The 16,673-nt window shown below is 32.5% G+C and overlaps 1 protein-coding gene across 1 annotated transcript; it reads left to right on the top strand.

Annotated features, from left to right (window-relative positions):
- The first annotated feature begins 9,515 nt into the window (after positions 1-9,515).
- Positions 9,516-9,927, top strand: LOC112933335 (transcription elongation factor A protein-like 8). Its single transcript, XM_072751498.1, has one exon. The coding sequence runs from the start codon at positions 9,560-9,562 to the stop codon at positions 9,890-9,892; it is 333 nt and encodes a 110-aa protein (XP_072607599.1). The 5' UTR covers positions 9,516-9,559; the 3' UTR covers positions 9,893-9,927.
- Positions 9,928-16,673: the final 6,746 nt, after the last annotated feature.

Raw genomic sequence — 16,673 nt, 5'->3', positions numbered from 1 at the left:
GTCCTAGTATGTAACTTAACTCATACAAACAGCATCTTATGGATCGTAAGTAGAACATGTTGGATAGTCCCTTCCCAGGGAGAATGTCTCCCCTTTGCACAATACTCAACTCATATTTTAAATTATATAAAAAAATTGTAATTATTCAGTTTAGGATTAGTAAACAGCATTTTCCTATTCTTTCAAGTTATAAAATTTTCTCTTTGAGTGTTAGAATAACTAATCAAGAATAGCCCATGGTATGATATAATTATTGGTAGTCTTAAGTGTTGATTCATGTATAAGAGTAGTCTAGCTTTTGAGACTTGCTTGTTTCTTCTTTTTTTTTTAACATGATTAATGGACACCTATAGTGAACTTATCTATGCCTATAGGCTTCTATCATACTTCTTGTTCCAGTAGCTGAATGTCTAGGTATATAATTCTGATTATTTTATGTTTGGAAATGTTCTGATGGCTACATTTAAGATAAACAAAATAAAGGTAGAGTAAATGCAAAATGAACAAGTTCTTCCTGGGTTCTTTTTCCTTAGTTCTACCAAATATTTTGAAGACAAAATTAACCTATGAACATTTAAGAAATTTACAGATATATTAAAATTGTATAAAGGTGACCTCATTTTTATTTATGCCGCATGTTCCATTTTCAAAATAGTTTCACATGGATATTTGAAGCTCAATATAATGAAGGCAAGTAACTACCAGCAGAGATCACTTCCAAATTAGAGATGAGAGGCTGAGTCTTAGGTCTTGGAACTTGTCAAAAATCACAGAGCGCTAAGAATTAGCTCTATCCTCAAAACTAATCACCCTATTCCCTGTACGCTTTATGTTCTGCTATAAAGGGAGAAAAATAAACTTAATCCTTTTGTATTTATACTGAATTAGAAGTTTAAATAAGTAAAGAAAACATACTTGGCTGTATGTATTTGGGAAAGGCAGTAACTGTCTCCCATTGTAGGCATTTTTAAATGATATTGCATATAACAAATTTCAGAAATCCATTTGACATTGTTCATGTCAGAATTTTTGTAATTACACATGGGCATGTAATAGAGTTCAACTCCTTATTTGATGTTTGTTGGCTGACAGATTTCAAGCCCTACAATGACCCCTTTCTCTTCTGCCCCACATCTGGGAAGGCCTGGATGCTCCCTCCTTTGGCACTGGTAAGAGGTTCAAATTATGAAAGCCTTGGCTGTTCTGCATAGAAATCTTAGCCCCAGCTCTTCTCCAAAGCTACCATAAAACACCAAGTTAGTTTTATCTCTCCATAGAAAGCCTCATTATGGATATAGAACTTTTCATAGTTTCTTGGTGCACGTGTAAAATCCTTGACATTGATCTGAACTAAATTTTGAGGGAGAGGTTTATCTTACCTCTGTGTAGTGTCCAAAGCAGTGCATTATGTACAAGACTCCTATTAACATCCAAGTGAGGAATAACAACTTGTAAAGCTCAGATAATCATTGGTATGTATATGTCAATCTCCATTTTTTATTTTTGCTTGTAAAGAGAATATAAATAGTTAAGTTTATAATTCTCCTAGAGTGAGTGAGGGAAGGAAAAAACTTATTTTTACGCTACAAACATCACATCACAATGACAATCCTTGAACTTTGCTCTCTGTGCAATGGCAAATGTTTTGATTTGTACCATTTACACTTAGAACACTTGTTCCTGGCTCAACCTCCACTTTTTTTGATTTCTTGTTGTCATTAGCACAGTGGAGTAACAGAAGAATTCTATTCTTGGATTAGCTTGAGGAAGTGTGCAGAGATCACGAAGTGTGTACTTAAAAAGTTTTACATGGGCAGCCCAGGTGGCTCAGCGTTTAGCACCACCTTCGGCCCAAGGCGTGATCCTGGAGACCTGGGGTCAAGTCCCACATCGGGCTCCCTGAATGGAGCCTGTTTCTCCCTCGGTCTCTCTCTGTCTCTCACGAATAAATAAACTCTTAAAAAAAAAGGTTTACATTTTAGAACCTCCATTTATCCTCCAAGGACCCACAGAGATTGATTTTTACCTTAGTTCTCCAAAAGAAAAAAATATATATATAATATTTTAAAAAGAAAAAAATCTTGTCTATATTTTCAAATTTTCAAATATAAACATAAATGTTTTCCAATATGAATAATTTATAATCATGGTTGGTTTTCATTCCCATTATCATGACCCACACACTGTTTTTCTGATAGTTTTATAAGTATTTATCCAACTTTAAGATGGCACATTTATAATTTTTTTTTATTTAAAAAATATTTCCTTTTAACATACAGATACTTCTTTTCAATATCCACTTAATTGTTGTTAAGGTATACTTTTGCTGTTATTTTAACTTTATTGCATTATTGTCCTAGAAAGTAATAAATGAGACATTAATCCTTTGGAGTATCTGATGCTTAATTTTTGGCTTGATACAGAATCTACTTTTATAAGATTTCCTGTGTATTTGGAAAAAATGTGTATTGATATACACAGTGTGTATTGAAATCCAAGTATATCTAATAAATCAATCTAGTGAATAGTATTATTTAGAGCTATTATCAGTGTGCTTTGTCTATTTAAGACTTTTGGGGATGGTGTGTTAAAATTACTAATTGCAATGCTGATTTATCATTTCTTTTGTATTTCATCGTTTATCACTTGATATATTTTAAGGTGTGTTAGAATATGCAAATTTAATAGTAATGAACATAGCTTCTAGTTTTATATATATTATGTGCATATATTATTTTTGTACCTTATGACATTTTGAACTATAATTCTATTTTTTACAGATGTTAAACCTAATACCTCAAAAAGTTTTGGTCTATAATTGCGTAGGGTGCTTTATTCCATCAGCCTATTTTCTTTTTTTTTTTTTAATTTTTTTAATTGGAGTTTAATTTGCCAACATATTGCCTAACACCTAGTTCTCATCCTGCCAAGTGCCCCCCTCAGTGCCCATCACCCAGTCACCCCAACCTTCCACCCACCTCCCTTTCCACTACCCCTTGTTCATTTCCCAGAGTTAGGTGTCTCTCATGTTCTCAATCTATTTTCAAGCTCTCTGTGCATTTTTTGTGTTAAAAAGATCTCCTATAGACAAAATAAAATTATGCATTGTTTTTACATACTATGCGAAAGTTTTCTAACTGGTAGGTTTGATGCACATACATACATCTGTTATCACCAGTTATATGAGAAACTGGCTGTGCCAGTTTTATTTTATGGTGCTTTCCCACACTCTACATACATATTTATATTACTTTCCCATTTGATTTCTAAATTATTATTTAATTCCTTTATAAAAAACATGTATTCATGCATTTTTGTATTGTACTCCGTCTTCCCATTATTTAGATAATACCTGGGATTTAGTTCTTTTATCCATATATTTATTTTTTTCTTTTCCTTTACTTTAGTCTATCTTTGATTATAAATATTCAAGTATTATATTCTTTTTACTTCCCAAATATTTTGTAACAAATCATATATTTGGTTTTTATTATTATAATACTTTAGCTAAAATTGTTTTTATTATGAGCAATGTGGATTTACATGTGTAAGACTATATTCATAACTCATATTTGAATACAAATTTGGCTGTAACATTGTGAGTTCAAAATAATTTTCTTCCATTAACTACATTTTAATACTTCATTATCTTCTTGAGTACAATGTTTTTGACAAGAAAACCTATTTTAAATTTATTCTTTTCCTTTGAGTCAAACTCCTACATGGATACTTTTACATTTTCCCTTCTGTTCAGACATTTTCAAATTTCACTATAGTATATCCAGGTCATGGTTATTTATTTTATTAACTGTTTAACATTTGATAGACCCTTTCAAACAGAATTCTTATTTCTGAACCACGTTTCTTCAATATTTCTTCGAATATTTTTTCCTATTTGAATTCTTTTTTACAAGAAAAGAATCCCAACATTGGCTCTTATATTTCCATACTCTTGATTTTAGAATTTCTTTTTTTATTGTCTATTTTTTTTATCTTTCCATTCTGCCTTCAGCATTTAAATAGATCTTTGGTGACATGTATTCCATCTTCTGTTTTGTTTTAGTTTTTTTTTTAACCTTTATGGGTTTTATTAAGTAAAAGTTACATATGGTTCCTTTTGAATGGTTTTTGGTTCATGTTGTTATCATGTTTCTGCCTATAACTATGTGTGTTTCATGCTGAAATATATGTACACATATTTATGTATATATTTACATGTATACATATATATATTTCAGTTTGGTGTCTTTCTTTTAAGGTAGTTATGAGTTCATTTTCTCTGGAGATACTAACTACTCTGTAACAATTTTTAATAGATGGGCAGCCCGGGTGGCTCAGCGGTTTAGCACCGCCTTCAGCTCAGGGTGGGATCCTGGAGACCTGGGATGGAGTCCCCACACTGGGCTCCCTGCATGGAGCTTGCTTCTCCCTCTGCCTGTGTCTCTGCCTCTCTCTCTCTCTCTCTCTCTCTCTCTCTCTCTTTCTGTGTCTCTCATGAGTAAATAAATAAAATATTAAAAAATTTATAATAGAGAAAGGCCAAGGCAATACATAATTCTGTATTGGTCCTGATAAATCTAGAAAGAGGCTCAGACACCAGAGAAAGACCATAAATTACTCTCACTCAGGGCCATGACAGCACAAATTCTGCTGGTCAAGATTTCTCCCTTAAATCTTTAGCACAAAACAGGAATGGAGAGAGACAGTCTTAAAAGATTAAAATTAACCAACACAGGAACTTGGGACTGAAAATGGATATAGGTAAAGGCTCAAATGTAGCTTGTCAGTCTGCATATATGCTAATTAAACCCTCACTGTAGGAGAGCTATGATGACTTGTTCTTATAACATAGGGGTGTTCGTGGCTACTGCTATTTTGCTACAATGAAGAGACAGGCAATGATTATTTTCAGCCAAATCAAGGGCAAGGCAAATATTCTGTCCCATGGGGTTCTCCTCTCCTCTCCTCTCCTCTCCTCTCCTCTCCTCTCCTCTCCTCTCCTCTCCTCTCCTCTCCTCTCCTCTCCTCTCCTCCCCTCCCCTCCCTTCCCTTCCCCTTCCCTCCCCTCTCCTTTCCTCTCTCTCTCGTCTCCTCTCTCTCATCTCTATTTTTTCTCTCTCTTTCCCTCTCTCTCCTCTCTCTTTAGACTAGCTCTTGGAAATGATGTTTCCCTTTCATTTTTATACTTTCCCAACATTGATTTTTGAGACAAGAAACTATCACCCATATTTTAAGAAATTGCCGTTTAATAACTTTTTTTTTAGTAAAATAGACCTTTCCTTGAAAACCAAACCTATCTGCACAGATAACTACATTAATATTACTCTATATTCCACTGTATTTCTGTCCTAATCACCGTGTTTTTATTGTTAAAGGAGACTCTTGTCCAGGAAGAGAGAAGTTATAATAATTTTATTGTTCATTCCTGGAACTTGCTGAAAAACTCATTTAAATGAATAATGAAATGTTCATCTCTTCAACTGATAACATTAAATGACTATAGATTCCCCAAGACTCTTCAGAATCCTCACCTTAAAATCTTCATTTATTATAATTTCAAATATCATGATAATTACCACTAAACTCAATAAAGACCTTGGATGAAAGTCCTAAACTAGACTCCAAAACACATAAGTATTCCAACTTCATTTTTTCCCCCTTCAATACAACCAAGACTATCTCAAGGTAGTACTGCCCCATGCCTCAATAAGAATAATCTCAGCTTTTTCTCATCAACAGTGTATTTTAATGGCAATTTGAGACAGCCAATATTCAATAATCCTGTAGGTTCTCAGAGACTTGTGACTTGTACAGTCACAAAGGCCCCCATGCTTAAAAAGGGCTCTGGGCTTAGTTTAAAACTCTGTTATTGCCATCTTAAATTTCTTAACCCTATTTGAAAAAGGAACACTGCATTTTTATTATGCACTGGACTCCACAATTATATAGTCAGTCCTGTCTATCAGTATTGTCTCTGATTAGGACTGTGATAGGTTAAGTTTCTGACTTAGATATTTTTTTCTCTTTATTTCATTGATAAAGCCAAATGTGAATATTTTGTTTCATATGAATAATCATTTTAGGAAGCTTTTGATTATCTGATCAAACTTGCAAAGTGTTGTCGTTAGTGAATATTTGCTTTATTATCAACAACTCTCCTATGTGTCCCTGTATGTTCTTGTCACTTTTTTTTGTTGTTGTTGTGCAGCTAAAAGAGGAATTCTTAAGATCACGGGGAAGAAACTAGGTAATTTTCCTTTGAGACCCATCCAGCTTCCCTCATGCCAGGTGCAAGTAATAAATCAGTTTTTCTGGGTTACTGAAATGAGGTGTTAGGTAATCTGTTCAATGATAAACACCACAAGGGACACCTGGGTGGCTCAGTGGTTGAGCATCTGCCTTTGGCTCAGGGCATGATCCAGGAGTCTTGGGATTGAGTCCCTTGTTGTGCTTCCTTCAGGGAGCCTGCTTCTCCCTCTGCTATGTCTCTGCCTCTCTCTCTCTGTGTGTCTCTCATGAATCAATAAATAAAATCTCAAAAAAGTAAAATGATAAACACCACAATGGGCCAGAAAGCCAGAAACTTAAACACCCTATCATGTTTTCTCTAAATAATAATAATAATAATAATAATAATAATAATAAGGCTTGTTTTTAACCTTGTGTTTTTATGGAAACAATCATTTGTAACCAAACTTTTACATACATACAGCTTGGAAGATTTTCATTGTATGTCTTTTTTTACAAACATTATATTTTGAAAAAAATGCATATAGAGAATTAGGGCATTTAAAAACATAATGATTCCCACTATTAGGTGGTATTATTGTATTGTATTATTTATTATTGTATATATTATTGTATCAGAAAAATTGTCCTGTGACAATTTTTTAATCGTTTTTGAAAAAAATTTTTAAAAGACCCTTTATTTTCCAATTTGTACCTCTCTTGCCCTAGTTGTTCAGAAGAATCTAAAATGAAACATAAAGATTTAATAGATAATCACAGTAGTACAACCCAATGTTCTGTAAGACTGATTTACTTCTCTTTTACCCGAAACATAATACATAATATGTTAATTCCTAAGACACTCTCTAAATTCTATCCAATTTTAGTGAACAGCCTTTCCCTGGTAAGTTGTAAAGAATAATGCTGGGTTTTATTATAGCTCAGCATGCAATGTATGTTTAACAATAAAATATACACTTTTGAAAAGACATAATCCTTGGGGTAATCTATGCTTCTTTTTTAGGACTGTATGTTAATAAAAAATAATACCCAGGGAATTTATAATACTGTTGAAAGAACCTTCACAATGAACATAAGTAAGTTTGGACACTGTAAAGCACATGCTTATAGAATATTTCTCACAGAGTTTTCTAAGGAAGAATGAGTACATATATTCTGTTCCTTGAGTTAAAATACAAAAATAATAAAATACCTTGATGGCAAGTATTCTTAATTCTTCTGTGTTTTCACATGAAAACTGGGTTAAAACATAAGACCAGTTCATTTGTTATTTAAAAAAAGAAACACAGTAACGATGAAGTAATCTTCCATCTATAAATTAATAATATTAAAAGGTTTATTTCAACTACTTTTTAAAATTAAAAACCCATTTTCTAACAATAGAAGTTGAATCTGATAAATAATAAAGATTTATAATTTATTAAGAGGAGAGATAGTGTGGAAACTACTTCATAGGCATTATCTTAATTTTTCTGTATAACTACCCTATGAGTTAGTTGATATTATTATTTTAGAGATGTAGAAACTCAGACTGTTTAAGATCAGACAGATGGGAATAGGTAGGTGGAATCTGAAATGTTAACTACCAAAGGCAGAGCACTTAACAGTATTATTGTACCTCCCAGTGAGGCATACAGGTGGTAGTATCTAAAATACCCTATTTGTCCTAGGACATACCCAGAATACATTATTAATGATAACTGTAACATTTCTTCCCCAAGAATATACATTTTGAAATCTGACTAGAGATAGCAAATCGACACTTATATTGCTTTCTGGGAATAAGGGAATGAAATTCTATTTCACATTCTCCTTTAGAGCTAATCATGGAAAATTTAGGAGTCCCACTCTAGAACACATTGGGAATTCCTTTGGTATAGAATTATATGGTAAAAAAAAAAAGTTATATTACTAAAGCCAGTGAAAGTGATATAGCCTTTGATGTCCAGATAGGACTGTGAAATTAAGAGAGTAATAAATTTAGAAAATTTAATTAAATGAATAAATATAGGAGTCCAGTTTAAAAAGACTAAGTGATAAACATAAACATATATTGCACAAATGCACATACACAATCTTTATAGAGACAAGAACAAAAATCTAGTAATTAGAGATAGTTAGGTTTACCATTATGTTATTAATGAGAGAACCAATGTCTATGAGACCGTCCCTGCCAAATCCTTTACACAGGTATCAGATCTGCTTCCCCTGCCTAATCCTACTTCCTCTTCCATCTTTCACAAAATTTACCATCAATACATCTTTTATAATTTTCAGTGTCTGTTTCAAAAGATCCCACTGACCTAAGGTCTTCAGAGTATTCGATGCACAGGATTAGACACATGGTATGAAATTGTGATCTTTTCCCTTAAATCATACCTAATGTAATTCCTCCTCACTCCTCACCATCACCAACCATGAATTATTTGTACCACTTTGCTTTCCTGGTGTGTTTGGAAACTATCTTTTGCTCACCTCTTCATCATAGAGCAACTCTAAGAACAGCAAGGAAATGATAATTGCTTTGTTAGGGAAAAAAGTTTATCCAAGAAATTAGAAACTGGAATCTTTTTTTATGTTAGTAATTCAGCATTTGTAACCAAAAGAATTGTATGATTAATCTAGGTATTCTCTTTTAATGAAAACTAAATATTAAATCAAGGTTTATTGGTGCAGGATTTAATGCAAATGTGAATTTTGTTTTCAGATTAATGTATACACTTAGATCACAGGAAAAAATCTATTTTCTCTCTTGGTACTAATTAGCATAAATTACCTGAATAAGCAACTCTTTCCCATACGGCAAATTGTGTCACTATGTAGAATTACTCATGTTTGAGAGTCAAAAGCTGTGTTGTTTAGAGAATACTAAGGACTATGAAATAAACAGGTATTAACTCTCTGAATCATTTGCAAGTATTTTTGCTTTCCTTAGATATGCAATTCTACGTGAACTATAACCATAGTGGTAAGAGACAAAATCAACAACCTGGAATATTACTAAATATTTATCTGTGAATAGGGTAGTAGATAAAAAATGACTACTTAGAATGAAATAATAATCAAATCATTTTCTAATGCTATTTTCTAATCTAAGTATACAACCAGTCAGAAAAGTTCTACTTCCTTAAGATCAGAACCCCAGTGGACTTTTACATGTCTCTTGAATTTTCTGATGAGGAATTCCACACATCCACATAATTCCTGTCGCCTTTAAAATAATAAAAATCTTGCTTCGTATTACTGGAGGAGAAAAGTGCCCCGGATCCTTTTAGGATTATTCAAGAGAAATAACAGAAAAATATTCAACATGAAAAAGTCTTGTGAAGAAAATGAAGGAAAACCACAGAACATGCCAAAGACCGAGGCAGACCGCCCTTCAGAAGATGTACCACAGGAGGGAGAAGGAAGTCTTCAACCTTCTGAAGAAGGTGTAAGCCAAGAAGCAGGAGGAAATCTTAGAGGAGGGCTGATCCAACTTGGCCTGGGGTTTAAAGAGGACATTCCTGCGAGGCTTTTGAACCCTGAAGAAATGATAAGAGGAGTAGATGAGTTGGAAAGGCTTAGGGAAGAGATAAGAAGAGTAAGAAACGAGTTTGTGATGATGCATTGGAAGCAAAGACATTCACGTAGCCATCCTTAACCTGTGTGCTTTAGGCCTTGAATTCTTTTTTTGTCTGATATTAAATCTGGCCCCTGCTTTCTTTCTGTTAGTGTTTTCTGATGCATCTCTGATTTTCGTTTTACCTTTAGTCATCTGTGGAATTTTGTTTTAGGCAGCTTCCTTGTTACCAGCATCTCACTGGATTTTGTATTTTGACCCATTCCAGAGGTCTGTTTTTCAATTGGAAAGTTTACATATTTGCATGAAAATATATTCATTCTATATTGTAAGTAAAACATAGCAAGTTACAGAGCAGTACATTTAGTATCAGTTCACATGTAGGATTAAATCCCAAATTTGTGTGCCTGTGTGTGTGTATATATACATGCATACATACATATATCAAAAACGTAACTGCTTATTTCTGTGTGGCGTCAGTTTTTTTCTTTTTGCTTATACGTATTTTTTTTTCAAGAACACATGTCACACACACACAAAGAATTAAAGTTTTATAAGTAAGAGTTAAATAATTTGCAACTAGCTTAGAAGGGCAATGGTGGCACCTAAACTCTTGATGGATGAACTATTAAAAATATGTAAACCCCAAGTTACCTCTGGATCTCTTAGGCAGAGGAATAAAACCGGCAATTATTACAGATTTACAAATAATAATAATAAAATAAAATAATAAAAATCTGAAACCAAAAAATGTCATCTTTTTAGAAGCATTATATTATGGTTATGTAATATGGTTTTATATGTATACCATAATATATATAATATATATTATAGTTATATACTGTAATTGATTAATATCTGTCAATTGTATCTCAAAAATATGTATCAAATGGTAGAATAACATATATTTCCATGCAATATTCAGTAGGTAAGTCAAATTAAAATGTATATTCCCTTTTATTCTGTAATTAAACTTCATGCAACTACTCACAAAATGGAACATTGAAGAGCATGTCATTATGAAATCATTCCCAGAAAGTGTAAATATTTTTTTTGTTTTTTAAAGAAAATATTGAGGATTTTTTTTCTTTTTTTTTTCTGTGTCTAGCTATATTTTACATTTGCCAGACCAAAATAAAGTATTGCAATGAAGGGAAATATGAAATTCTCCTAACATATTTTCTCTGCATTAAGAGTTCCATATTATAGAGTTTATTAAAATTCATCTCTGTTACAACTGTACCACATTGACCTTTTAACTTTATTTCCCTGTAGTCTGTGGACTATATAACCTTCTGTTTGGTTTTATTACTAATTTCAAGATTTTATTGCATTTTACTATTGATGATGACTCAACATTTTATAACTTAGATTACCCACTGGACAAATTAGCTGTAATTTTTATTTGTAAATATGATTTCTATTTAGAAAACATTAACATATTTTCTGACCAAAAACAAATGTCACATATCAACTATTGGTAAATATTAAAATATACACAATGAAATGAAAGCAATTATATTCCATATTTCTTCTAACTTAAATTTACATGATTAATAAGGTGTCTGTGTTCGGAAAAATAAGTAACCTCACTCTTTTATATATATGTTTTTGTTCAAATATTTTCCAGGATTGCTGAATTCAGTAGAAGGAACCTAATGTCAGTCTGTTCTTGTCCTCTGGGAAATTAATCCAAAAGGATAAACTTCAAAGTAAAAATGTCTTGAACTTTGCCAATATGCTCTTCAACTGTGCCCTAAGTATAATTACTCTCTAATCATTTCCCACTTATTTCATGCTGGTTTATTCAGGTCTCACAATGCTGTCTACTTGCTTTTCCTCAAACACTCAAGGCTTACTTTCACTTTGGGATTTGTTAACTGACTCTATATACTGAGTGCCTAAAATGCTCTACCCAAGAATCTTCGGGAGCTAACTTCATCTCTTTCAAGAATTTGATCAAATGTCACATTTATTTATACTTATGATTAGTTATTGTCCCCCATTTAAATTTATAGCCTTCACCCCTACACCTCACTCTTTTTATTTTTTTTTAATTTTTTTTTTGATTTATTTATGATAGAGAGAGAGAGAGAGAGGCAGAGACACAGGCAGAGGGAGAAGCAGGCTCCATGCACCGGGAGCCCGATGTGGGATTCGATCCCGGGTCTCCAGGATCGCGCCCTGGGCCAAAGGCAGGCGCCAAACCACTGCGCCACCCAGGGATCCCTACACCTCACTCTTGATTCTCATTTCTTTAGAAAAAAATGTGGGTGGTTGATATTTTCCACATATACTGTGTGTCAAGTACAATGCTATTACTGTGAGTATAATAGTCTAATAATGAACCAGACAGGGACATGGAACTGTCCTCAAATTGATCATACTGTATAGTAGAAGATAAATATTTTTAAAAAATCAAGTGATTTATTAATATATTTGTGAAAAGTTTATTTTTTATTTTTTATTTTTTATAAATATTTTATTTATTTGTGAAAACTCTTTAAATGCAAAGTGCTTGGGCACTATTAATGCATAAATGAAGGGTATTGAACTAACCTGGGGGAGAAGGACTATGTGAGGAGAAGGTATTTTTAGGAAATGATGTTTAAATCTTTTATTTATTTATTTATTTATTTATTTTATTTAATATGGCACACAGTGAGAGAGAGAGAGAGAGAGGCAGAGACATAGGCAGAGGGAGAAGCAGGCTCCATGCACCGGGAGCCCGACGTGGGATTCGATCCTCGGTTTCCAGGATCGCGCCCTGGGCCAAAGGCAGGAGCTAAACCGCTGCGCCACCCAGGGATCCCCAGGAAATGATGTTTACACTGTTAATTTATTAATCCTGAACATCTCCATATGTGATGCCCATGACAAATAAAAGTGCTAGGCTACGTGAGATTTTATTAGCAGTAATGTACTCAAAGCTGAGCAGCTTACACACAACACTTCCCATTGATCTCTTTATCAAGAACTTAGTCCCATGGATTCATTGCACTGAAGGGGGTTGGACCATTTAATCACTTTACTATTTTGTGCCTTCCAAATAAACCAAAATTCTTAAAGGGTCAAAACATAACCATCAAATATCTGAAGAAGAGCAAGGAGAGCAGGTTTGGCCTAAATTATGTAGTATGTATTTTGAAGCAATAGTGAATTAGTTTAGTATTTGTGAATGGATAAACAAAATGACAATCGAAAAAAGAAAGCCCTGGTTATACCTATACTTGGATACAATTTTGGCTAAGTAGTGAAGGAAGGATATTTTCAAACAGAGAACTGGAAAAAATAGTATACTATATAAAAGAAGATACTGGTTTCTCAAAAAGATATTGGCTTCTCACCTATCATCATATATATATGTGTGTGTATATATATAAAATATAGATTAAATACATAATATAATATGTAATACATATACATAATATCAATACATAAATACATAAATACATAAATATCAAAATGAAAAATGTGACTTTGGAAAAAATATGGTGAATATCTCAAGATAGTGGAGTAGGAAATATTTTGTTTTTTTAAATCAAGATAAAAAATCATTGACTCTAAATAATACACTATTGATGAGTTTGACTTATTAAAATTAGATTTTGTTCAAGGAAGACTAACTTACACAAATTTTAAGTACAAGTTTCAAACTTGAAAAAGATATCATATTTCATACAATTGGCAAAAAATCAATATCATATCTAAGATGACCCAATTTACTAATAAGTGATGATGTCAAAATCTGAACACAGATTGACTCCAAAATCTGTGTTCATAACCACAGTTCTGTGAGGCTCTATAAAAAATTATCTGCTGAATAAATAATTGTGTTTACATATGCATATGAATTTAGTATGAATAGTTTATTTTTGAACAATTTATATATGTATGAGATTATATATACATAAATAGATATATATCTAGAAAGGGAGAGTGTCAGAGACTGAATAGAGAATTGAACAACTCCCAGGCTTTTAGAATGGGTGTAGAGGGGTAGTAGTAAATTTCACTTAGAGGTGAACATTTTGTGGGGTTGAAGGGTGGAATCAATGACATGGTATTTTCTCTATTTTTAATATGATATGATTTTGTACTTGCATATTGAGGGGCTGATGCCAATATAGACGTTGAGGACTTATATTTACCTGCGTGCCAAGATTTTCATATATGCGTTGTGTGTTTAGCCATCCATCCACCCATCTAGATGGAAACATTTGTGGTGTGACTACTATTTGCTTGATTCTATTCTTAGTTGCCTTTTTTTTTTTTTTTTTTAGTTTAGGGTGCTAATTTAGAGATCTTGTCCTCAAAAACTTTGATGTTTTCTTTGCATTTTCAACTTTGAGATATTTAACTGTTAACATTTAATGTTATTAGTTAATAAGTATATTTCAGTAACATGAAAAATGGTATGATTTCTTTTAACTAATCTATCTTTATAGCTTTCCACTATTAGATTTGTATAAGAATAACTATTCTCAATGAATTGTATCAAAATAGGTAGAACATGCTCGATTTTTACACTTTTTTGTTAGTTGGGCAAGAAAACCTTCATTCTAGGTTGTTTTTGATTATGGCTTTTGTTCTTTCATTCATAGTTCCTTCACTTGGAACATGTCTAATATTTTGTCATCTCATTTTATTTCTTTGATTTTTTTTTGTTTTCAATTATAACAATGATTTCCCAGATTCTCTTCTGAATCAGCTTCTGGGGGTGTTTATATCTTATTTTGCTGATTGCAGTTTGAAGTTTTTTGCCCACCATAAATGGGTTTAATTCCATTTTCATACAGTTCCTATTCAAGTTGTCTATATCTTACCTCTTTTCTGCTCTTGTTCTTAAGATACATGTATCATGTGATAATGAGAATATGACATATCCCTTCTTAAAATTATTTTTTCTTATTAGCACATCTATTTCATACCCTAGATTTATTTTTAGTCGATACAGAACTATAAATTCATTATATTTTGGAACATAGCCCCAAACTTTCACAACTTACTACTTACTGTGTCTCTTGACATATTAATTCTTTCTGAGATTCAGAGTCCTAGACTTTGCAATGCATGTTGTGGATGTGATTAAATTAAAATAAACAATGCAACAAAAAGCACCAAGGACATTGCCTGGTGCAAATGTTGTCTAGTGGATACACATTTTATGGAAATTCCTATTTCCAGATGAATAAATTTAAATGATAGGTAGAGAAAAAATGCATCTTGGGGGAAGTATAGAGACAGAAACAATCTGAGCCCTCAGAGGAATATTATTTACACTGAAAAAAGAATCCAACAAGCTTTAAAGATAATAATATCCTTGGTAATCAGAAAATCATTTAGTTACCTTGGCATAATGTATGTTATCTACCACTATTCCAGAGATTTGGATAGTAATATAAATGTATAAATTAAAGAAGAAGAATGTCATTCTCTCTTGTCTAAGTTTGATTATGTAATTTATCATTAAATTCAGAAAATTTTGAGAGTAAAATGAGGAGCAAAACAATTAAAATAGTATAAATTTTCAGATATTTATTATTGGCTAACCAAAGTATTTATTATATTAATGGGTTGGTAAAATAATACTATCCAGATACTATTTTTAAATAATCTAAAAACATATGTATATATTAAAGCAAAAGTTAAAAAGAATTATGTTTGCTGTATATTCATATACTTCCGTTATTAAGTCCCATATAGTTCTAAGTCTATGGCATTGGTATTTTTTGAAGAATAATTCCTTACGGTATAATCTTATTTTAACTTATTTAGTAGAATTGCCTGCAATATTTTGTGTTTGTTTGTGTTTGTTTTAAGGTTTATTAATCTGAAAAAATTGTAATTGGTGACACTTTTATCTATTTTCTGTAAGCCTTTTTTGTTTTAAGATTTTATTTATTTATTCATGACAGACACACAGAGAGGCAGAGACATGAGCAGAGAGAGAAGCAGGCTCCCTACAGGGAGCCCAGTGTGGGCCTTGATCCCAGGATCTCGGGATCATGACCTGAGCCAAAGACAGACACTCAACCACTGAGCCACCCAGGCATTCCAATTTTTACTCTTTTAATTTTGTATTTAATATTAAACATCTAAACCAAATTTATTATGTCATGTACAATGCTATTGTTATGCTTTATCTTCAACATGACAAACTTTCAGACTTTATTTTGATTCCATATATTGGATGAATCATCAGATCAGTACTAGAACTAACCCAATGGATTTTTCTATTTGAAAATCTGATGACTTAGATATAAAACTGAACCATTCAGTTGTTTTTCAGAATTTCCCTACTAATAATCCCAGCACATCAATAGCCATTGCTACACCTCCTGTTTATGATCACCTACTGCTTAATGTCCATTTCTGTAAATGTAACAATAATTATAAATAAGCGTATCATGAGAAAATACAGACAGGCTACAGCAACTGGTTTTGATATTTTTCTAATAAGAAGGAGAATATATTGTGATTAATTAAAACAAACGTCAGCAATATTTACTGAAAATTATTCAGATTCATATGAACTACAATTGTATTTGTAAAGAACCGTCATGGAGAGAAATGAAATAATAGTGTGATCAGAATCACGTTGAGGATTTTAAGAAGTATTCTGATATAATGCAGTTTCATAAGATTAAGGAGTCAGGGCGCCTGGGTGGCTCAGTCAGTTAAGCATCTGCCTTTGGCTCAGGTCATCATCTTCAGGATCCTGGGATGGAGCACCATATCCCTGCTCAGTGGGGAGCCTGCTTCTCCCTCTCCTGCTTCCCCTGCAGGTGCTCTCTCTCTGTCAAGTAGACAAATAAATCTTTTTAAAAATCAAGAAGAGTCTTCAAAACAGTTATATTCT

Source organism: Vulpes vulpes, chromosome 3 (genome assembly GCF_048418805.1).
Source record: "Vulpes vulpes isolate BD-2025 chromosome 3, VulVul3, whole genome shotgun sequence".
NCBI lineage: Eukaryota > Metazoa > Chordata > Mammalia > Carnivora > Canidae > Vulpes > Vulpes vulpes.
This window is presented reverse-complemented; position numbering and strand designations above follow the sequence as displayed.

Excerpts from the sequence above, each read along its gene's own strand:
- LOC112933335 (XM_072751498.1), top strand. The coding sequence starts at position 9,560 with ATGAAAAAGTCTTGTGAAGAAAATGAAGGAAAACCACAGAACATGCCA.